General features: G+C 42.4%; 1 protein-coding gene across 2 annotated transcripts in view; it reads right to left on the bottom strand.

Annotated features, from left to right (window-relative positions):
• Positions 1-512: 512 nt before the first annotated feature.
• Positions 513-22904, bottom strand: part of HSPA4 (heat shock protein family A (Hsp70) member 4) — a 43798-nt gene continuing 21406 nt past the window's right edge. The window contains exons 5-19 of one of the 2 annotated variants that reach the window (XM_056124310.1): positions 22255-22354; positions 21505-21638; positions 18899-19143; positions 17937-18013; positions 16351-16502; positions 15766-15872; positions 13109-13242; positions 12107-12288; positions 11340-11429; positions 9286-9438; positions 7969-8094; positions 6139-6246; positions 4674-4793; positions 3301-3462; positions 513-2641 (exon numbers count right to left, since the gene is read on the bottom strand). In XM_056124310.1, coding sequence (XP_055980285.1) covers positions 2438-2641; positions 3301-3462; positions 4674-4793; positions 6139-6246; positions 7969-8094; positions 9286-9438; positions 11340-11429; positions 12107-12288; positions 13109-13242; positions 15766-15872; positions 16351-16502; positions 17937-18013; positions 18899-19143; positions 21505-21638; positions 22255-22354 — 2094 coding nt within the window. In that variant the 3' untranslated portion in view covers positions 513-2437. The remainder of the gene's footprint in view (positions 2642-3300; positions 3463-4673; positions 4794-6138; positions 6247-7968; positions 8095-9285; positions 9439-11339; positions 11430-12106; positions 12289-13108; positions 13243-15765; positions 15873-16350; positions 16503-17936; positions 18014-18898; positions 19144-21504; positions 21639-22254; positions 22355-22904) is intronic. The other variant, XM_056124308.1, reaches the window with a different exon arrangement.

Below are 22904 nucleotides of genomic sequence, written 5' to 3'. Positions count from 1 at the left end.
AAGCCAGGGCAGGTCCAGTGGTAGGTCACAGTTCGTTACTAGGGCACAATTCCAGGGATTAAGGATCATGCTACCACCTAGCCCCTATCCTTGTTCAGTTGTCCCTTCTGATGAGTCTGGCCCTCTGAACACTCCCTGCTTCACCACATACATGGATCCATGTGCTCCTGCGAACATTTCCTGTGGGGAGCGCACTGTTCTGGCAGGCATTGACCCTGTCACCACCAGCTTTTACGCGGTCATGACCCATTCTGGCATCCATGCTGCCTTGACAGTTCTTCAAACTGGAGAGCTGACAAAAACTGATGCCCAAAATGTAGCTAAGCAGTCTTCCCTCTGCAGAAAAGACTTTAAAATACAAACACACACGAGAATATGTGTGCAAATGCATCCAAGCAATAGCTAGCTTAAAAGGGCTCTTGCCTCTGGATAAAATTTTTGTGAAACACACACACACATACACACACAACACACACACACAATCTTCATTATAAAATTACGAAAACGATTACTGAGTTTGACAGATTTCTTTTATTAATTTTTCCTAAACTTCTCATGGTTTACTGAATTTTTCTTAGTGTAAGAATGTGACCTGGAGCTTTAACAAACCAACTTGGGTATCACAACCTGGATAAATGCTGTCTGCACAGTCACCACTGGTCGCGCACTCTCTGGCCTAGCCTCCACAGAAATCCAATTGGTCTTAAAGCCTGAGTAAACTGAGAGCAAGCAGACTGCATCCTCTAATTTCTAATTTCAACTTGAAACTTCAAATTCACCCCCCATCCCGACACCCACACCCTCCCCCAACACACACACACAATAATTTTCTTAAGAAGAAATGGCCATTAAGGACTGAGTCAGTTGCATAAGAATTGGCTTAACCCTAAAGCCAGCACTCCCAAATCGCTCCTGACCTCCCAGCAGGTCAGGTGGAACTCTTGAAGCATGACAGGTAGAGGATGGATAGAGGATGCTCTGAGAACAAGGCCAAGTCCTGGTGCCACGGGCTTCCATGCATGCTTACACACCAACATAAATATAATTCCGTCTTCCTTCTCTCTAAGCAATGTTCATAGCACTCCAGAGCATGTACACGCTAATATTTCAGTGCAAAGATGGACAGAAACTTATTCTAAATATGCAAGGTATAATCTTATTTCTAACAACATAGGCCAAAGTGAACAGAGGGGCACTCTGTTATACAGAATAACAATTATTACAAGGATCCAGAGAATATAACCAACAAAGATGAACAGTTTCTAAGGCAGGTACCAGCTCTGGCTTCTAATATAGGCTTCCTTTAGATTTCCCAAAATGCCTCATTTCTTTGAATACTGCCTCAAATAACCATCCTAGGAAATGCTTTGGCGCTCCTGACTTCGGGCGCATGGGAAGAGTGAGGTGTGCTCGCGTCCTGCACCACACTCGTTAACACTAAGTCAGGTTCGTCCAGAAAATCCAATGTATGTTAAGTCTTGAATATCATCTGTCAGCTGTTGAAAATACAAATTGGCAGATTCATGACAGATTAACACTTAACACATGATGACAGTGACTGAGTCAGCAAAGAACTCTTGTCCTAGCACTTTAAGCTGTACCTCAGATTTACACAGAACATCTTTCACCTGAGAAGCAGGCCAGAATACAAATCTTTACACCATAATTAACAGGAATCTTCTGTTAAATTTACCAGTTCTACATCTGACAATACATCTACCCATTTCTAACTTTCCAAAGAGAAAATTAATCAGACTTTAGTTCTTGGGGTGTTCGTGAAGGTATTTCAGCAACACACTTTTCCCAGGAAGAGCCTCGGGTCTAAAGTCCTCAATCAACAGCCTGCTCCAGGTCAAGCTTCCCCACAGCAGCATATGGCATCCGAAATGGGGCCCCTTCACTGGGCAAAGAGGGAGAGTCGGGGTCGGGGGAGTGAAAGGCGAAAAAATGCAGAGCATTTCCTTGTTCTGCTCCAGGAGTCCACACCAGGTCATGCTCCAGCCCTCAGCGAGAGGGGCGAGCCTGCTCAGCAATATCCACAATCGATTTTTGAGCACAATGAGAGCTCCTGCCACTGTATCAGAATGAAAAGCCTGTTTGATAGCTAGTTATAACCATTGCTATAGCTCAACTTTCCAGAACAAACTTATTTTGTAGAAGCATGATTAAACATAAAAGGAGTGAAGCATAAGTTCAGTAAGACTAACTGAGCTTCTAAATAGTACCATTATGAAAAAGATACAATGCACTTAAATTTCTGTATCTAACTATTTAGAAGTCAAATGCTCCATACATTACCTATATCCCCCTCCCCGAAAGTCCCCTAGAAACTGACTAAGAAATCTCCAGTATTTTGATTGCTCTAGTTGATATTTAGAACAAAGTTGACAACTTAAAGCTTTATAATAGTCTGTTTTAATATAAACAATTGTTGGAATCAATCAATGTCCATCTCGGGAAGCTTCTTCTCTGAATCCGAAGGCACAGCAGTGTCTGCGCCTTGCTCCGCAGCTTTGGTGCCTGGGTTGTCCCCTTGTCCGTCAACTGGTCCATTCTGCTCTGCATTTTTTTGCTCCTCTTTTGGAGGTTCCACTTTGGGCTTAGGCTTTGAAACTATGGGGCCACAGAAACTCGTCAGCTCCTAAGAAGGTAGGAATTAAGAGATGTGATTTCTTATAAATTAACGATTTTCATATCAAGTGCAAAATCCAAGTAAGCCTGACCCCTCCCACCAATCCCCAAATCAGAAGCTAAGAGGCAATCATGAAATTTGCAGGCCTGGAGAGATGGTGGGAAGGCTGGACCAAAATTTTGTATGCAGGAGACCGAGGTTCCAGGATCTCCACAGGGTCCCCAGTACCACCAGGAGTAACCTTTGAGCACTGAACTGGGAGCAGCTCCTGAGCACTGCCAGGTATGGCCAAAGACCCAAATATAAATAACTTCCTCCTAAATGCCACTTTAAGGACTACCCAGAGTGGCTCTGGCATGGAATTAAGTGGCAAAGCACAGGTTTCATTGGGAGCTGGCGCGATAGCACAGCAAGTTTGCCTCTGCGTGCAGCCAATCCCCAGCACCACATAGTCAGAGTAACAAGAGAGATGATGCAGAACCAGGAGTAAACAGAGCACTGCCGGATGTGTATGTACCACTGCCCCAAAATGCACAAGCTTCACATGAACCTAGGTTCAAGTTATACCCCCCCACCCAAGATAACGTTAGCATTACTACTACTAATAATGGTACTTTTAAAAAGAGTGGCAAGAAAAAGTAAATCTTCTATGAAAATCCATCTATTACCTTAATTTTGGCTTCAATATCTTTTGCCCTGACAACTGGATCCATGGTCAGACTCTGCTTGTTCTGCAGATTGAGCTTGTTATTCATCCACTCCATGGCCTCATTTGTGCTTTTCTCAACCTTCACCATGTCAGCTGCATCCAAATGCTCATACTGGTCCTCCTGCAACCAGAAACATGTAAAATGATAATGCTCTTTAAGTTCAGTTATTTAGTTCTTCGCCTACCCCCAAAAAGTGATACTGTTTCTCTTTAAAAATTTTGGACCCCATCCAGCTAGTTGTGTGCTCGGGCCTACTTCTGCCTCTGCGCTCAAGGGATGACTCCTGACAGAACTCGGAGGACCAGATGGGGTTCTGGGGATGGGACCCAGGTTGGCTAAACGCCCTCCCACTATGTACTATCATTTCAGCCCAGAAAGTGACACTCTTTCAAAATATGAAGCACAGATCTTCATAATCTAATGTATCCAAGTCACTTATTTAAGATTCCTGGGGAAAAAAAAGTTTCTTAAAAAAATGTTTTGAGGGGGGATGGGGGGATGGGGGTGGGGGGATATTATCCATGGTGGTGGAAAATGGGCACTAGTGGAGGGATGGGCATCTGATCATTGTATAATCGAAACCCAAGCACAAAAAATTGTAAATCTACAACTGTACCTCATGGTGTTTCACTAATAAAAAAAAAAAAAACTCTAAAAAAAAAAATGTCTTGAGAAAACACTAAGAAAGAAATTCAAGAACCAGCACTAACAACAGTCTCAAAACCTGACAAAGACTTCATTCAGGAGATGGTCAGGGCCAAGAATGCCCAAGAGGGAAACTGCTGCATTCCCCAGTGATCAGTCGGGGAAATTGCATGCTGCACAGAATCCTGCCTGAGGCCACTCAGATACCAGAGAAGAGAGCCTGAGCCTCTGCAGCTGAGGAGCCCCAATGTGGTCTGTGGGAGCCAAGCCCACAACAGGCAACTCCACCTTGGATAAGTATGGTGGTGCACTCTGCCCAAACTCCTGGCATGCCCCCTCCAAATAATACTCTTACAACACTGAAATGGCCAGAAAGACAGTCTAGCAGGTAGGTCCTTGCCTTGCCTTGCATGTGGCCCACACAGGTGCAGTGCTCTGTACTACATACGGACCAACAAGCCATGCCAAGCGTCATCAGGCCACACTGAATCCAATCCTGAAACTGCATCCAGTTCCCCAAGTGCCTCCAGGTGACCCTTGAGCACAGAGCCAGTGTGGCCCGGGGACTACAAAGCACTGCCCTCTCCTGACACCGAGGGAGGGAGGGAGGGAGGGAGGGAGGGAGGGAGGGAGGAAGGAAGGAAGGAAGGAAGGAAGGAAGGAAGGAAGGAAGGAAGGAAAATTACCTTGTTTTTGAAAGAGCTGATTATTTTCATATACTGCTGAATTTGTTTCCCTAGTTCTTCAAATAATTTTGGTCTTTCTTCAGACTCCTGGAATCGTATCTTAATTGGCTGCCCTAGATTCTAAAACGAAGAAGAGAAGCAAATTACTACTAAGACAACTAAAACTCTATCAGATTAAGAAGTTTTGTATCTATTATTAAAATGAGACTAATTATTAAGTATAATGCACTAACCAGTTATTTCCCCCCACCATTAAAAAATGAAAACAGAATTTTCATGTGGCACCACTTGTTACTTGAGCCCTCATTTTCAAAGTACAATGGAAGACAACCACAAATTGATCTCCAAATAACAATATATAATGCTAAAGATGAAGAACATTTATGTAATAATTGGAACTTAAAAACTGGTATATATAATTAAACTTTTAAGTATAATGGTACAATTTAAGGTTACACTTTCTTTTAAATATACACTGGAATGTTTTAAAATCATAAATAGCTGAAGGATGTTCTGTGAAAAAAATGACTCAAAAGGATGAACACATGCTTTGCATGCAGAAGGCCCAAGCTGAATCTTCACTACCACACAGCTGTCCCCTCAGCACCACTGGGATTCCTGAACAGAGCCAACATTTCCTACACCACCAAGTGTGGCTCAAACCCTCCCTTGATATAGACAAAGCATAATGCTTCCAAGTAACTGTGATTAGAAGACAAAATTACTAGTTGTAAATTGACAACAGTTAAGTCCATCATTCTGTTTTCACAACTGACAATTCTTATAATGAAAAGTACAATCAGACAAAAAATCAGCGGTAAGAATCTCAATGGAAGGCTTGCTCTTCTTGTCAGAATGACGAGTGCAGGTACTTGTCCTTGAGGAAACCCAGAGGGTAATCACAATAGCCCCATGTAGCAAGAAACAAACTGAAAGAGGAACTGCTTGCATCTTTCCAAGCAAAGAGTCTCCACTTTAGATACCTCTTTGAACTCTTTATTCCTAAGATTTAATGAGATTCCTTAATAACAAAAACCAGGTGCTTTACTGAGAATCAAAGTTCTAAACACAACCTGGCCCCGAACACTGCAGGTGCATTGAAACGGGAAAATCTTACTATTTTTCTATCCTGCCACTGCTGAAGTATTCAATCTCCAATTCAGTGAAATACTTTAAGTATAAGTTTTCAAAAAGATTACGAACCTAAATGATTAAGATGACAGCTGTTCAATCACTTTCAATCTACCTTCATTGTATCACTTACAAACCCTTACTAATTTTGAGAGATTTTTCCTTTGTAATGGGGCTAAGGACACTTTGATTTTGAGCCACACTCAGCTGTGCTCAGAGATCACTCCTGATGAAACTTAAGGGTACTGTATGAGATGCTGGGGATCAAACACAAGTCAACTGCATACAAGTGCCTTACCCGCTGTACTATCACTCTGGCCCAAGAGTCACTTACTTTTAATTCAGCCAATTTATCAACATAAACTTGCTTCGGTTGGTCTTCTCCATCCTCATACAACCAATTCTCAGTGTCCTCGAGTTTCAAGGTAAAACTGTTACGATCCTAAAGATGAATAAAATATTGAATCAGTTCAGTAAAAAGTAAGGGAGGGCTGAGGATGCAGCTCAGTGGTAGAAATGAGGGCGAGAGAAAACAAGATCAGCAAATACTGATAGATAGCCACAGGTGTTTTAGTACTTATTCCCTCTACCAGAAGAGAGGGGCTGGACTGATAGCACAGGGGGTAGGGCATTTGCCATGCACACGGCTGACCGGGTTCAATTCCTCCATCCCTCTTGGAGAGCCCGGCAAGCTACCGAGTAACCCACACGAACGGCAGAGCCTGGCAAGCTCCCCGTGGTATATTCAATATGCTGAAAACAGTAATGAAAACAGTAATAAGTCTCACAATTGAAGACGTTACTGGTGCCCGCTCGAGCAAATCCATGAACAACGGGAGGGCAGTGCTATAGTGCTACCAGAAGACTCTTTGGAAACTTAATTAAAAACTACTTTTAAAAATTAGAGAAAGGTCTGGTGAAGGGATGGGTGTTGAAACAATGTACAATTGAAACTCAATCATGAACAACGTAAAAAAAAAAATTAGTGGAGTGGGGCTGATAGTACAGAGGGTACTTGCCTTGCAAGAGCCAATCAGGGTTCGATCCCTGCCATTCCCTATAATCCCTCAAGTCCCACCAAGAATGATCCCTAAGTGCAAAAAGGAAAATAAGCCCCGCATACCACCAGATGTGGCCTTAAAAAATAAATTTGGGGGAAAAAAAGCAACAAATATGGCTGGGGTGAAGAGCACAAGGGTTGGGGTACATACAAGGATACAAGGATAATCCTGATGTAATCCCTGGCAATACGTGGCCCCCTGGGCCTCATAATTCTGAGGTCCCTGAGCATCACCAGGTCTGGCCCTGTAGACCTCAAGCACTGCCAGCATGATCCTGATGGTCCCTGGCACTAGGACCCAAAAAAGACCCCTTCCTAGCATGCAACTGCTGGCCCACATGGGACTGGACCCCAGGCCTGTAAGCACCATGGGTGGGGGAAGATACAGTGGGTAGGGCATTTGCCTTGCATGTAACAGACCCAGGTTCAATCCCTGACACCACTGAGCCAGAAGTGATCCCTGAGCACTGCCAAGTGTGATATATAAAAAAAAAAAAAATCCACAAAGAATGGGGGTAGGGAAATAGTCTCTGAAGAAATTTACTGCATATTTACATAAAGGAAATTACTACATAAATAAGGGTTTTGAAAAATGTGCTTTGTAAAATATAGTTGTCCCATGAGATTCCCCCCAAGAAAAACCCTACGCTTTTTTTTTTTTTTTTGCTTTTTGGGTCACACCTGGCGATGCACAGGGGTTACTCCTGGCTCTGCACTCAGAAGTCACTCTTGGCAGTACTCAGGGGATCACATGGGACACTGGGAACTGAACCCGGGTCAGCCGCATGCAAGGCAAACGCCCTACCCGCTGTGCTATTTCTCCAGCCCCAAAACTACACTTCTAACCATCTCACATCTCAATATACACCTATATGCAAACTACTAACACATCTGGTTTGTTTTTTTTTTTTGCTTTTGGGTTACACCTCGAGATGCTTAGGAGTTACTGCTGGCTCTGCACTCAGGAATGACTCCTGGGATGCTGGGAATTGAACCAGGTTGGCCACATGCAGGGCAAACGCCCAGCCCATTATGCAATTGCTCCAGACCCTCTAACACATCTTAGGATACTTCTTGATAACAAATAATGTGGCACATACTTACATCTTCATTCACAAACTTCTCATATTCACCACTAAGCTTATCTCTCATTTCATAGACATATTCTTCTACTGCATTCTTAGCATCATTCCTCTCCTTCTCCAGTTTATCCTGCATAATCATCTTACCCTGAAAATAATATAAAGTGTACTTTGGTTAGATATTAGAACAACACTGGTAATATCTTCAAAAAAAGGAAGATGGGAGCATTATTCCTCAATAAATCATGAAAATCAAGTAAGTTCTGTAGGGATACACTTAGAAAAACAGAGCAAAATAACAAGATGTAGAAAACACAAAAGGAAAAGATTTAAAAATTATTAGCTCAATGTCACAAGTTAGCATGCTATACTATAATAATTCCTTTGGAAGACCAAGTGAAATATAATTTACTCATATAGGATAAACATTTTGTAAAACAAAATTATTTAAGATACAATAAAGATATAGGAAATCTCACAATTCAAGTTTGCCCCAAATCTTGCCTTACTCTACATATTGGTCTAGAGCAATAGTACAGCAGATAGGGCATTTGCCTTGCACAAGGCCAGTCTGGGTTCAATCTAAGGCATCCCATATGGTCAACGGGTCAACCAAGCACCACCATGAGCATTTCCTGAGTGCAGAGCCAGGAGTATAACCCAAAATTTAAAAAAAAAAAAGAGCTACATGTAAACTAGAATTATGTTCAATGTGTACAAATGGGCTGGAGCAATAGTACAGTGGGTAGAGCATTTGCCTTACACGCAGCCAACATGGCCGACCCGAATTCGATTCCTCCACCCCTCTCGGAGAGCCCGGCAAACTACCGAGAGTATCTCGCCCGCACGGCAAAGCCTGGCAAGCTACCCGTGATGATTTGATATGCCAAACACAGTAACGAGTCTCACAACGTTACTGGGCCTGCTCGAGCAAATCGATGAACAACGGGAGGACAGTGACAGTGGCAGTGTATATTTTTTTTTAAAAAAAAAAGTAAAGAGCCCTGCTATTAAGGCTGCTATTTCACCATTCTCCTACCAATTCCTATAAACTACCACCTCAACCATAAAATAATCTAATAAAAAAATTAAAAAAGATAAATAACGTGCCCCATCACCACTAATACCCACCCCTAAGAACTATCAGAGAAACTTTTAACAGCCACATGTAACATATCATCAGAAGGAATTTTGACAATGCATGACATCTACTTGTCTGTATAGTAACCGAAAACCTATATTATTTCTCCAACTCCAAACCACCAAAAATGCATGATCACTGAACCCTTTAGCCACATTAATTTTTTACTTAATATTCTAAAAGACTTAAAATAACCACCTCATTTTCAATGTATAAGTTTAGCATCTCTCGATCGATTTGCCATAAAAGCTGATTCTCAATTGGTAGGTCCACAGTACTGGTCTTCACTTTTGCCTTCTTGGCTTGAGGAGGTTGGTCCGTCTTTTTGTCTTTTGATCCAACTTGAGAAGTCTAAGATAACAGAGAAAATTAGAGGAAAAAGAATATACAAAGGCTTAGACTTCAAAACAGGGCCCCTTTCAGAAGGCTTTTCCTTTAGTATTGATGATCTAAATAACTGAGAATATAAAAAAAAGTTAAAGATATAAATGAGGGGGGCAGAGTGATGGTACAGACAGGGCATTTGCCTTGCACAAAACCAACCTGCGTTCAATCCCTAGCACTCCATATGGTCTCCCGAAGCAAGGTCAGAAGTGACCCCTGATTGCAGAGCCAGGAACAAGCCCTGAGCACCACCAGGTACAGCGAAAATAGCAGTAAGATTTAAAAATAAAAAGTCTGCAGGCACCAGAGTGCACCACATAGATATACAAGTGCCACAGCCGAAGGCAAAGGAGTGTGACCCCTAACTGGCACCACAACCAAATACGCAAGCAACCCAACCCAGTGTATGTGACCGCTGGTCACTGCAACAAAGGAATGGGAAAAACAAGCTCTGGAAACGGCACCACAGAGTAAGCAGGAGAAAATAGTGGGGGCATAAAATGCTTCAACCTGGGCCTGATCTCCAGCACCACAAGGTCTCATGAGTCCCATCAAGTTTAGCAAGGCCCAAGTAATACTCCATACCACAGGACCCAAGCGGTGCTGCAAGCCATTTCTGAGAAATGTGTGTTAAGCATAACAAAAGGAGTGTAACACCCAGTGAATATCACAAAAAAGTAAGGTGTGAAAGCAACACTATCAGGAATATGTATGTGCAACCCCCATTGATAGGGGCAGTATCAACAATGAAGGAAGGAAGGAAGGGGAATCAAACAGTAATAGGGCCAGAGAAAGCGAGGCGCTTCTAGAAGCACATGCTTTGCTTGCCATGTCCAGGTTCTAACCCAGGCACTGCACAGTGGTCCTCCTCCCCTCCCACCCAGCAAAGTGCCCCTGAGCACTACTGAATGTAGCCCTAAACAAAAATAGTAATAGTAAAATTATTTTCAAGAAATCCCCAGTTTGAGTCTGGAGTAATAGCACAGTGGTAGGACATTGGCTTTGCACTCAGACAACCCAGGTTCGATTCTCAGCATCCCATATGGTCCCCTGAGCACCACCAGGAGCAATTCCTGAGTGCAGAGCGAGGAGGAACCCTGATGCATCACTGGGTGTGACCCAAAAAGAAGGAAAAAATAAAAAGAAATCCCCAGTTTTTATTTTTAAAACAATGGGGGTGGTGTGACAGTACAGCAAACAGGGCATTGCCTTACACACTGCTGACCCAGGTTCAATCCCAGGCATCCCATATGGTCCCATGAGAATCACCAGCAGAAATTCTTGAGCACAGAGCCAGGAATAAGGTATGAACATTGCCAGATGTGGCCCCAAAACAAAACAAAAACAATGAATTGCTCAGGGCCAGATAAGTACAGTGGATAAGACTCTTGCCTGAACATGACTAATCTGGGTTCAATCCCCAGCATTCCATAAACCCTAAGCTCACCAGGAGTCATCCCTGGGTGCAGGGCCAGGAGTAGTACTGAGCACCACCAGGGGTGTGTGTGTGTGTGTGTGTGTGTGTGTGTGTGTGTATGCGTGTGTGACGCCCCCCCCCAAAAAAACATTCAAATAAATGAATTCTTAGTAACTACATTCCAAGATACAATTAACCGTCTCCCTCAAAACTATGTATGTGGGGGCTGGATCAATAGTACAACGGGTAGGGCATTTGCCTTGCACACGGCCGACCCGGGTTCAATTCCCAGTGTCCCATCTGGTCCCCAGAGCACCACCAGGAGTACTTCCTGAGTGCAAAGCCAGGAGTAACCCCTAAGCAACGCCGCGTATGACCCAAAAAAAGCAGAAAAAAAAAAACACCTATGTATGTGAAAGCTGGAATGTCATTCTGTGAAACACAAATATACCTCCATTTCTTCTGCTTCCACCTTACTGTCTGCAGGTGTCTGCTGCTGCTGCTCTTCAACATGTGATTCCTCCTGGTCCACTTGCATCTTCTGAAAAAGAGGTCACATCAAAACCTGAAACTTGGAAATACTAGCAAAGACTAAGCAACCTAATGGCACAGTGAAATGGCATAAAAATTTGATTACCAGCAATAGGAAGACCTACAGCCAAATTCCATCTGTGGATTTCAGTTAATGCATCTGCACAGTGGAGAGGACACTTGCCCTGCCCTACCTTCATACCAACAAGAACGGCCACAGGACTGCTTTAGAGACCATCAAGTATAGCACACAGTGTGCCAATATTCAACACAACAGAATCCGAAGAGAGCTGTTGAGTTTCTCCAAGCTTCCTCATAAGTACATCTCTCTCAACTCTTAACATTTTCAAGCACTTTTAAAATCAGACTTTCATCCTCAAAAGCAAAGCCACTGCGTGCTCCTGGAGAGGTAAACACTTGAGAATTCTGTTAAAAGAACAAAGCCTGGCAATAAGAATAAAGAAGGAAGAAGCTTGTAGAGTACCTGCAGACAGTGATTTCAATGCCAAAAGCACATTAGAGAAACCTGGTGGGTCTATGAAGTGGACACACACAAACCCACTCTTGGCCATTCCAACACATCATTTTGCCCTTGTCAGCCAATCTATTTGCTACAATTTCCAGAAAAAAAGAACACCTCTGAGCCATCACTGATTGGTGTAAAATGGTACTGAATGTCCAGATTACCTCTTCCTCCTTTGCATTCTGATCTGTTTCCATAGGTTCCTCATTTTCCTCAAACTTGTGCACTTCCACCAGGGATGCGCTGGACACACTGAAAATGCCATGGACATTGACCCGAACCTTGACTTTCACTTTTGAACTGGAGCCATCAGATTGAGGAGTGACTTTCTGAACTGAAAACTGAGCTAGGGATACATGAGACACAGAGAGAACAGACAACCTGAGAGGGCGAATTCAATTATGAATGTATGCCCATACTGCCCCATTCACCCACACTCAGAGGTGGGTCAAGTAACAGGACACTCTGAGAAGCTACTTTTAGAATCTTACAAAACCAGACAGCTCCTTTCTCTTTTCAGTCAACCTCATCCCAACATCTCACCCTCTAAGTCCAATACGCATATGCCTCTCCCAAATCTCTAAAACTAATCTGTCACACACTAACCTACGGAGAGTAAAGAAAAAAAATGAAATGATCATTCCACCCTGTTTCTACAATTATCAAGAAATAGCCTTGTCTAAATTCAGTTACTATATTTACTTAAGGTTTTGAATCTGTAAAAACTTCTGCAAAATATGAATTATCTTTATTAACTTTCAGCAGCTTCTAAGTACCACTCAGTGTATTTTCCATTTTACCCATGTATTGTAGGTCTGGAATTATAATTGCTCACTCAACTATCATTTGTTCCAGAACTGAGTTTCTTAGAGGCTAAGAATATTCTAGTCAACATAACTCTACCTTATACATGCTGGACATCTCAGAAGTACACTGAAGTCAGAGTTGCATTTAATTTCCTGTAGAATCTAAACCTAGCACATTATTCACAAAGTACACTGGCTAAGAAATGCTACACACACAACAGGAGATGCAATTACATAATGGCCAACTGGCTGGTTTTGAACCAAGAAGTATTTTTGTGATCCAAAGTATAATTTCAGGATACTAGCTACTCTGCTACTAGTTCTCTCAGGTATGCAGATTTTGATTCATTACCAACTTACCTATAGCAGGATCTGGATAGGGCAAATCCTGGGGAGAACTATAATAGGCCTCAAGAGTGAAAGGCTCCTTTCTATAAAATGTAAGTACTTTAGAGAAAGGAGTCGGATGATTTTTTGGAAACACTTCACAGTCACTGAATAGAAGAAAAAGAGAAAAAACAGATTTAAGATAGTCAATCTCTTACACACGTATTAAGTTTATAATTTTAGCACAGCTCTAGTTACTCTTCTCAACTGGCAATATTTCCAGATTTTACAAGTTTCAAGATAGCTTACTGGAAGATTTAAAAATCAACATATTTCTATCAGAACATACAAAACACCAGCTATTTCAGTAGAATTAAGTAGAAACTCAGGATACAAATTCATTCCATGGATTAAAATAAGCAATCCCTGCTTTATGAACCGTAACAAGATTACAGGCTGATCACTATTCATGAACTGTTAACAGTATTCGACTTTTAAGTGTAAATGGAGGGCAAATATTTTACTTAGCATAAAAATGATTGACACCATGGAGCTATGGTGCCACTAGCAGGTCAATCTATACGTGTGAGGTGAGTGCATCAGCAGCCTGATGGCATCTCAGACTTCCAGATACCCCAAAATTGCTGCTGTGCCTTTGGCCAGACCCCAAAAACTTGGGGCAGTTTACCAAGAAGGTAAATGGCCAAAAGTTAGGTATGTGGGAGACACACTCACAAACCACCTCTGGCTCAGCTATATAATTGGAGGCAAGGCCTCTCTGGTTCCTGATCAAACTGCTTAACGGCCATGATCCTAGAGACTCACAAACAAATCTCAAAACCCAACGGCTTTTGGCAGAAATGCGTCTGCTTCCCGTAATGGGTTACCAGTGCCAGACCACCCCAGGGGGGAAAGGGTGTTGTCTCTCCCCGTTCCCCCTTGGCGGCTCAGTGGCCACCATCCTCCAGAGGCAACTGGTCAGTCAGGTTTGAGCCCGCAGTGACGAGACACGCAGGGCCTCACGGGATGGGAGTGGAGCCGGCTCTTTCCTCCCTGCCACAATGAGACCCCGAGTCGCTGCCCATGAACGGTCTCTCTGGCTCCTGATCAAGCCACTTAATGGCCATGATCCCAAAGACTCAACAAATCTCGGAATCCAATGGCTTTTGGCAGAAATGCGTCCGGTCCCTGTAGTAGGTTACCAGCGCCGGGCCACCCAGGTGGGAATAGGTTTCGTGCCCTGCCCTGTTCCCTCTGGCGGCCCAGTGGCCACCATCCTCCAGCGGCCACTGGACAATCAGGTTTGGGCCCACAATGACGAGACATGCAGGGCCTCACGGGATGGGGGTGGAGCTGGTCCTTTCCTCCCTGCCACAATGAGACCCCAAGTTGCCGCCTACGAACGGCGTCTCTGGCTCCTGATCAAGCTGCTTAATGGCCATAATCCCAAAGACTCGGAAACAAATCTCGAAATCCAGCGGCTTTTGGCAAAAATGGGTCCAGACCCTGCAGTAGGTTACTGTCACCGAGCCACCCCAGAAGAGAAAGGATGCTATTCCTCCGCCTGCTCTCCCTTGCCGGCTTGGTGGCCACCATCCTTCAGAGGCCTTTGGACAGTGAGGTTTGGGCCCTCAGTGACGAGCCACGCAAGGCTTCATGGTATGGGGGTAGAGCCGGTCCTTTCCTCCCTGCCCCAATGAGACCCCGAGTCGCTGCCCACAAGCGGCCTATCTGGCTCCTGATCATCAAGCTACGATCCCAGAGACTCAGGAACAAATCTCAGAACCCAGCAGATTTTGGCAGAAATCTCTCCAGATTTAATTGTTAAAATTTTGTAATTTCAAAATCGCGCGGCCACTACTGCAGCTACGCAACATCGTATGTTGTTTATAACCAGCAATAGAAAACAAAAACTGTCCACTGTTGCCTTTTTGGCAGATCTGATTATTGGGGTAAAATCCCAAATAATAACGGTGGGTCTGGTGTCAAAATATTGAATGTAATAAACATAGAGTAATGTGGAAATCATCTGCCCCACAGGTAGGGGGAGAGTGTGGGATGGGGGTATACTTTTTTTCTTTTAATTATATACTGGGGGGATTTTTTGGTGATGGAGAATGGGCACTGAAGGCACGGGTGTTTCATTGTATGACCAAGACTTAAACCTGAGGTGTTTCATTGTATGACCAAGACTTAAACCTGAAAGCTTTGTAACTGCTCTCATGGTGGTGATTCAATAGTCATAAGTCTCTCTCTCTCTCTCTCTCTCTCACACACACACACACACACACACACAAACACACACATACACTGTCCTCCCACTGTTCATTGATTTGCTCGAGCAGGCCCAGTAACATCTCCATTTTGAGACTTGTTACTGTGTTTTGGCATATTGAATACGTCACTGATAGCTTATAAAAAAAAATGAAAAAAAAAAGGTGGAATTCATTCACAATTCAATCAGCCCAATCAGTGGCTGAATAAATAGCAGTACCCCTACATTTAAAAAAAAAAAAAGACTGACACCAGACCTGAGGGATAGCCAAAAGGGTTGGAGCCTATGTTTTGCTCATGGGGAAGCCCAGGGACCAGATCCCTAAAGCAACCCCAGGAATGAAACCCAGGACTGAACCTGAGTGCCACCCAGTGTGCCAGCCCCTCCCCCACTCCCAAACTGATATTACTATTACCTTGACCCTTCTTCAGCTGGAGAATTCCATCTCAGAGATATTGGATATGGTACTACATCCGTGATAGAAAATTCTCTGACTTTGAAAGCAGGTGATAAGATTGCACACTGAAATAGTAATTTTTAAAATTTCATTTGACAAATATAGACATGAACAAGTCATATGAGTTTAAAAGACCATTATCAGTAACTCTTAAATATTTACATTAAGAATCAATGATGCCTGAGCAGTTTTACAAACTATCATTTGTCAAATTACCTATGTGTTCCAGTTATTCCTTATCATTTTCCCATTAACTCCAACTTTTATTTGATGCACAGCACCACTTTGTAAATATAAGGAAATATGAAAAATTTAAATAGTATTTCAGGCTTGCCTTTATCTCAATAACTGAACTCATCTCATTACATGCTACAGAGTACAATTCATTTATGAATACCATCTGATACTTATTTTATAACAGAACTTTAAAATTCTAAATCCTCAGACTTCCTGAGGTAACATGCCATTATCTGGTAACTAAAACTGTTGCTGTCCCATTACAATGACCACCAATGACAATTCTGTTAAAGAAAAGAAACTCACCTGCAACGCACAGCCCCGAGTGACAGCCTCATCAGCATTTAGTGTTGTACTAAGTTCTTTACCAAAAAATTTGCTGATCTTCTCTTTAACTGCAGGGATTCGTGTTGCACCCCCGACTATCTCCACTGCATAAATATCTTCTTTCTTTAGCTCTAAAAAATTATAGACATTTAGATTTACTTAATCTTTAAATATAAGCGCCTTACAGTTTTTCTAAAAAGCATAAAATAACATCTCATCACGAGAATATATCATGACCTCAATAGATATGTAACAAAAACCCAAGTTCCACTTAGTCATCAGCACCACAAACGCACAAATGTGCACATTTACACACATTAAAGCTGGATACAAGCTGGTATGTTCTGATGGTCAAACCAATGGAGCCCATTTTCAACACTGAATGATTAAAAACAATACCAGAAAATATAAAATAAAAAATAAAGATATGAAGTCAGGAAAACAAAACCACAAACTGCTATCACATCTACAAAGCAACAATTTCTGAAATTTCTGAAATCTAGTCAGTGTGAAAATTTCCCTAATGGTCTAATGAGTTTCCATTTTAGATATGAATCAGGACTCAAATAAAACCCAAACACTGAAAATAAATAAAAATAATGGGACAAGGGGAGTATGGAAAAATGTCAGGACATACGAGGGCCAGGTATATCCATCTGTAAACAATCGCTAAAACAATCCCACACACAAAAATAAGCTGAAGTATCAACAGCTTAAGGAATAGTTAAGTCAGCCATGAGGAAAATAAGAGGGCTCAAATAGGAAGGGGAAGGGTACTATCCACAGGCATGAAAAAAGGCATTCAAAAGCAATCTAGTCAGTCCAGGAATGGATCCACACCATAAACAGTCCAGATTATAACACATGAATACCTTTGCCTATCAAAAAGAAGGAGCATACCAAGGTTCTGGTGTCACTCATAAAGTACCTACCCTTTAGTAACTCCTGCTTTCCTGGTCACGTTTTATGCTATAAACTCTAGCACTCCGTTAAGCACTATTTAAAGAAATGGGTGTTTCCAGTGTCAGAAGAACAAGCCTGGTTCTTAATCACTGATTTAAGAACTGAGCCAATGTGGAACTGATAGTGCGCTTGAAATAGGTCAACACCAGCACAACAACGAATTCAGTAAATGCTCACTGTCAAAGGTTTTTTAAACAGCTTTTTAAAAATAAAAAACATATTCCCTAAATTAAACTTTTGCCACTTATTCTGAAATTAAGCATTATTTATTGTCTAGTTATTTTTCCTTTGCTGCATTTCCCAAACTCAAAGTCCATATTCCATATCAGGAATGAAAAAGGATATACAAAATAAAAAATAAAGATATAAACCCAGGAAAACAAAACCACAAACTGCAATCACATTTACAAAGTGACAATTTGTAGGACTGCATTTAATGTAAAAATTACATTTCTTGAAAACATATCAAAATACTATAGATTAAATGCTTAATATAGTAATGAAGTCCCTAACATAAAAATCAATACAACCAGAAAAAAATAGCAATAAGCACTTTTCAAGAGTTTTAAAGACACAAACGATTCAACGACAAAAGTACTTACTGGACTGTTCCAAAATACTGCGGAGTGGCGGCTCCACTCTAGCCAAAAGATCATCGCACATCTCCAGAAATTTCCCTCTGAAAGAAAGCAGATCACATTCTTTTCATTGAATGGGTATCTATAATCGAAGAGATACAAGCATTAACAAAAATAGAGAAAAACTTGATAGGTAGGGTGCTTGCCTTGTAGGTACCTAACCTGGGTTCTATCCCCTGCACCTCATATGGTCCTGAGCCCCACCAGAAGGGATCCCTGAGCTCGGAGACAGGAGTAAACCCTGAGCATTGCTAGGTATGGTCCAAAAGCAAAAACAAAAATTTTCAAATAACCAGAGAAATAGTACAGCAGATAAGGCACTTGCCTTGTATATGGCAGACCTGGGTTCAAGACCCAGCACGGCATATGGTCCCCCGGTAGCAACAGGGGTAAGCCCTGACTCAAAAGACTGGATCACATACTTTTGCTTTGCCTGTTGGAGCTGCAGGTTTACACCCTGATCCTACAGTCCCTATGATCACAGTGACTATCCCTATAAACTGGGCCCTCCCAGAGAGTGAGATAGAGACAGAGATAGGGGTAGGGGCGGGAGAGAAAGGGAGAGGAGGGAGGAGGGAGAGAGCGAGGGAGAGAGACAGAGACAGCATGAAATACAGTAATATTTGGGGAATAGGAAAGAAGAGGGCTGGGAGGTAGCTCGAAAGGACTACAGCCATGCAGGAGCCAGCTGGATCTCTGGCAACATCCAGTCCCAAAGACACAGAGCTTGTGCCTGCCAGCACCACTGGGTATGAATGAACAAGCAAGCACATCAAGATAAGTTTCACTGGAGTGGCCCCAAGAGTACTGCACCCCTGCCCCCAACAAAAACCGTATGTTAACCATCATAGTAATTTTAGCAATTTTAGCAATTAGGGCTACTTCAAGCAAAAAAGGTCAGCGTAACACCAAAGTATTATGTTTACCTATTCATAGTTCCAGACACATCAACATCATTCATAAAACATTCAATGTTCATAGGGAGGTCTGAAGCATTTGCACTCATCAATTTCTTGAGTTTCTCACATTCCTGTGACAGTCGTAATAATGCACGGATTTTGGACTTTATGTCCAGTTTATACTTCTTCCCAAATTCTTCACAGAAATGATTTACTAACACTTCATCAAATTTTCTGCCTCCCAATGTGGTATCAAATGCAGTGGCCAAAACCTTTGAAAAAAAAGGTAATTTAATAAATTAACCACTTTTTTTTCTATTATGACTGCTATTTCACTGAAGAGGAAAATGGGGGAACAAGTCAACACGCATTGTACTATTATTACAACTGCTGTGCAAACCAACACTGTAATCCCCAATTTACTGGGAATACTAGAGGCAGACAGATCTAATTTAAAAATCACAAAGCTAGTTAAGTAAAAGAGAAAGTCAAAACAATTGTAAAGCACCTCTACCAGAACAATTCAACTCCAAACAGCAAGCAAGTACACTGACAAGGCCCAGTATAGTAAAGGCCCCTGACAGCTACCGCCTCCCTGCCATCACAAAACAGCACAAAGATCTGGGCGGTAACTCAAGGGCAGAAATTGCATGGGGAGCCTCAGCTCCATTCCTAGCACTTCATGTCCCCCCAAACGCTGCCACGTGAGCCTTCTCCCCTGAAGCAGAGGCAAGACTGCAAAAACGCTTCTATAAGCCCACAAATCTAATAAATGCTCTGGAATACTCCTAAGAAGGTCTCAGTCCTACCAATCTGGAAATGGGGAAGAGAAAGCTCCTTTAGCTCATAGACCAAAAATTCTGACACAAGGGGCCAGAGTGCTTGGCTTGCATGTGGCCAACCAGATTTCAGTCCCAAGCACTCCATATGGTCCCTCAAGCCCTGCCAAAGTGATCCCTGAGTGTAGAGCCAGAGCACCTCCAGGTGTGGCCTAAGCATCTCCAGGTGTGCCCCTCCCCCCAAAACTTTCTCTGAAGGGCACAGGGACAGGATAGCAGGGCATATAGCAGTTTGCCTTTGCCTGTGGTAGATCCAGGCACTGGTATGAGCCAAAAATAAAACAGAACAAAATATTCTTTAGACCAAAGATAGTCAAGAGGTGGGACTATGTATTTACTGCACATAGGTGACCCAGGTTTCATCTCCAGCACTACATAAAGTTCCCTGAGCACCATCAAGAATGACCCCTACGCACGGAGGCCAGAGTAAGATCTGAGCACTGATAGATGTGGCCCAAATATAAAAATAAAACGAAACAAAAAAACAACATAGAAAAAATTTTCTGTTCTGGGGTCAAAGACACCGTAACTGCCTTGGTCTTCTGGGGTCAAAGACAAGGTAACTGCCTTGATGTGGCTGACCCCAGTTCAGTATCTGGCAGAGCGTGGTCCCCCAAGCACCACCAGGAACCCTAAAGACAAAGAGTAGTTCCCAGTACCACCAGGCATGGCCCAAAAGCAAACACAAAACAAAACCAAAAAATTCTTGTTTTTAAGTTCTAGATAAAATGTTCATATTCCATGGTGGAACCAGCCTATGTTGGAAAATTCAACTACAACAATGATCGCCGTCTGGGCTGTTCTATTCCTTTAAAATCCTCAGTGCACAAAATGACTTTCTCTTGGGCATTAAGCTTCCCAAGAATCTGGGCTAGCATTCCTACTCTGGTTTCTTTTGGCCATCCACATTCTAGTCCCTCCATCCTTCTCTCAGAACACTCAAAACCTTAAAAAGCACAAAGATGTTTTAACAGCTCTGATATTCATTTAAACCAAGGGACTACATCTCAACAAATCTTATTAAAAGGTTAAGTATTTTCACTATATCATGAGAAAGAAAATGAGGGTTCGTGGATGTTCCTCAGTGGTACAGCATGTGTTTCACATGGATAAGAACATAGGCTAGAGCGATAGCACAGCAGGTAGGGCGTTTGCCTTGCATGCGGCCTACCGGGGTTCAATTCCCAGCATCCCATATGGTCCCCCAAGCACCACCAGGTGTAATTACTGAGTGTATGAGCCAGGAGTAACCCCTGTGCCACACCGGTTGTGACCCAAAAAGCAAAAAAATTAAAAAAAGAACATGGGGCTGGAGCAATAGCACAGCGTGTAGGGCATTTGCCTTGCACGCAGCCAACCCGGGTTCGATTCCCAGCATCCCATATGGTCCCCTGAGCCAGGGGTAATTCCTGAGTGCAGAGCCAGGAGTAACCCCTGTGCATCACTGGGTTGACCCAAAAAGCAAAAAAAATAAATAAAATAATAAAAAACATGGGCTGGAGCCTTAGCCCAAAAGAGGGAAGGAGCGAAGCTGGAATAGTAATCTCAGCACTTTTCTCCTAGTCTATTGGCCTTTGCTTAAAACTGTATCAACTCCTGATAAATGACTCTGGATTTCTACATTCTGGGCTTCCACCCCACCCCACCCCAACATACCTAATTTCCAGTTCAGATAACTCTTAACAAGTTTCCATTAGTTAAATTCTCCAGTCAATTATTTAAATTGACTCTTAGGATATCCTAATTACCATATACTTGTAAGACAGTCTAGTCTTCTGAAAAAAATATACTTACTTTAAGTTTTCCTCTATTAAATGCACATACAGAAACTTGATAAGCAGAATGCCCCATGTCTACAAAAACTACATTTCTTGGTTTCTCTTCTAAGGCAGGAAGATCTTGCTTATAGATTCCATATGCCAGAGCAACTACGTAAGAAAAAATTCAATATCAATATAAACATCACTTAAGTAATAAGCTTAAATTCTCACTTAAGTAGAAAAAGACAATTTCGTATTTTATGAATGGAGCTGGAATCATGCTGATTTAGAGGCAAATTATAAGCTTTGCATAATTTATTCATGAAGAACATCAACCCCCCTTGACATTTCCAATTCCAATGACTTTGGTGACTTTTTCCCAAACCCTTTTCCTACTGTCTAAAAATATTTTCCAGATTTCTCCTCCTTTTTTTTGTTATTTCAACATTCCCACATATCCTGTCCCTAAGATGTGGCTTTACACCCCATTCCTATTGCTCCACCAGGCCATCCATAGGTCAAAGGGCCTATTTTTAAACAAAAGCACTGCTCCAAACACACAATAAGTGTGTTCCTTTCTAAACAATAATGTAATAAAATACCAAATCAAGGATACGTAAAAACTACTGATCAGATAGTTTTCTTACATAACAGCAGTACCCCAAAATACCACAACACACAAATGGCACGCATTCCCCAAAAGAACAAAAAGCCTAAGGGACTTACTAAAGATAATACAACTCTTAAAATTCAGTAAATCAAAACTTCGACTAATCCCTCTTACCTGCAGTAGTCTCATTCATTAATCTCAGGCAGTTAAGTCCAGCTATCTGTGTTGCATCCATCACTGACCGTCTTTCTGCATCGGTATAGAAGCAAGGAACCTAGACACATTTGAAAGTGCGTGTTATGACAACTCCTCACTTAAAATGTACCTGCCTCTTCTGGCAGTGACACCCTCCCCATATGAAACACACCGCTGGTAAAGCATTTTCTTCATCCTTCTCCAGATGAGGAAACACAAGGAGCAACCACTGGAGTAAAGCCTAGTTCCTATTTCATGGATATGAAATGCCCGAGATGGTACACAATTACCACCCAGGTTTAGCCAGACAGAGTTTTTTTCTGTGTTGGCTGCTGTACTGTCCTCTCTAAGGCTACAGGAAGAAAACCATGGTTTACCCAAAGAAGGATCTTCTTTTGGATGGAAGCAGCCCTAACAGCACCTGGAATCAGGGCTGGCCACATATGACAGACGGTAAGGCAAATAAGTGCAAACGCCTGTGGTTGAGCACTGAACAGAGCCAGGATTGGCACCTGAACCTTATAAGATATGGCCCAAATATCAAAACATCTCCTTCCCAAAAAGCACCTTGAATCAAGATGTATGAGAAGCTATCCCAATAAACATTCTGAGTTTGGAAGTGAGTGTAT

This window comes from Sorex fumeus, unplaced genomic scaffold, assembly GCF_029834395.1.
Source record: "Sorex fumeus unplaced genomic scaffold, SorFum_2.1 ptg000051l, whole genome shotgun sequence".
In the NCBI taxonomy this organism is placed as follows: Eukaryota; Metazoa; Chordata; class Mammalia; order Eulipotyphla; family Soricidae; genus Sorex; species Sorex fumeus.
This window is presented reverse-complemented; position numbering and strand designations above follow the sequence as displayed.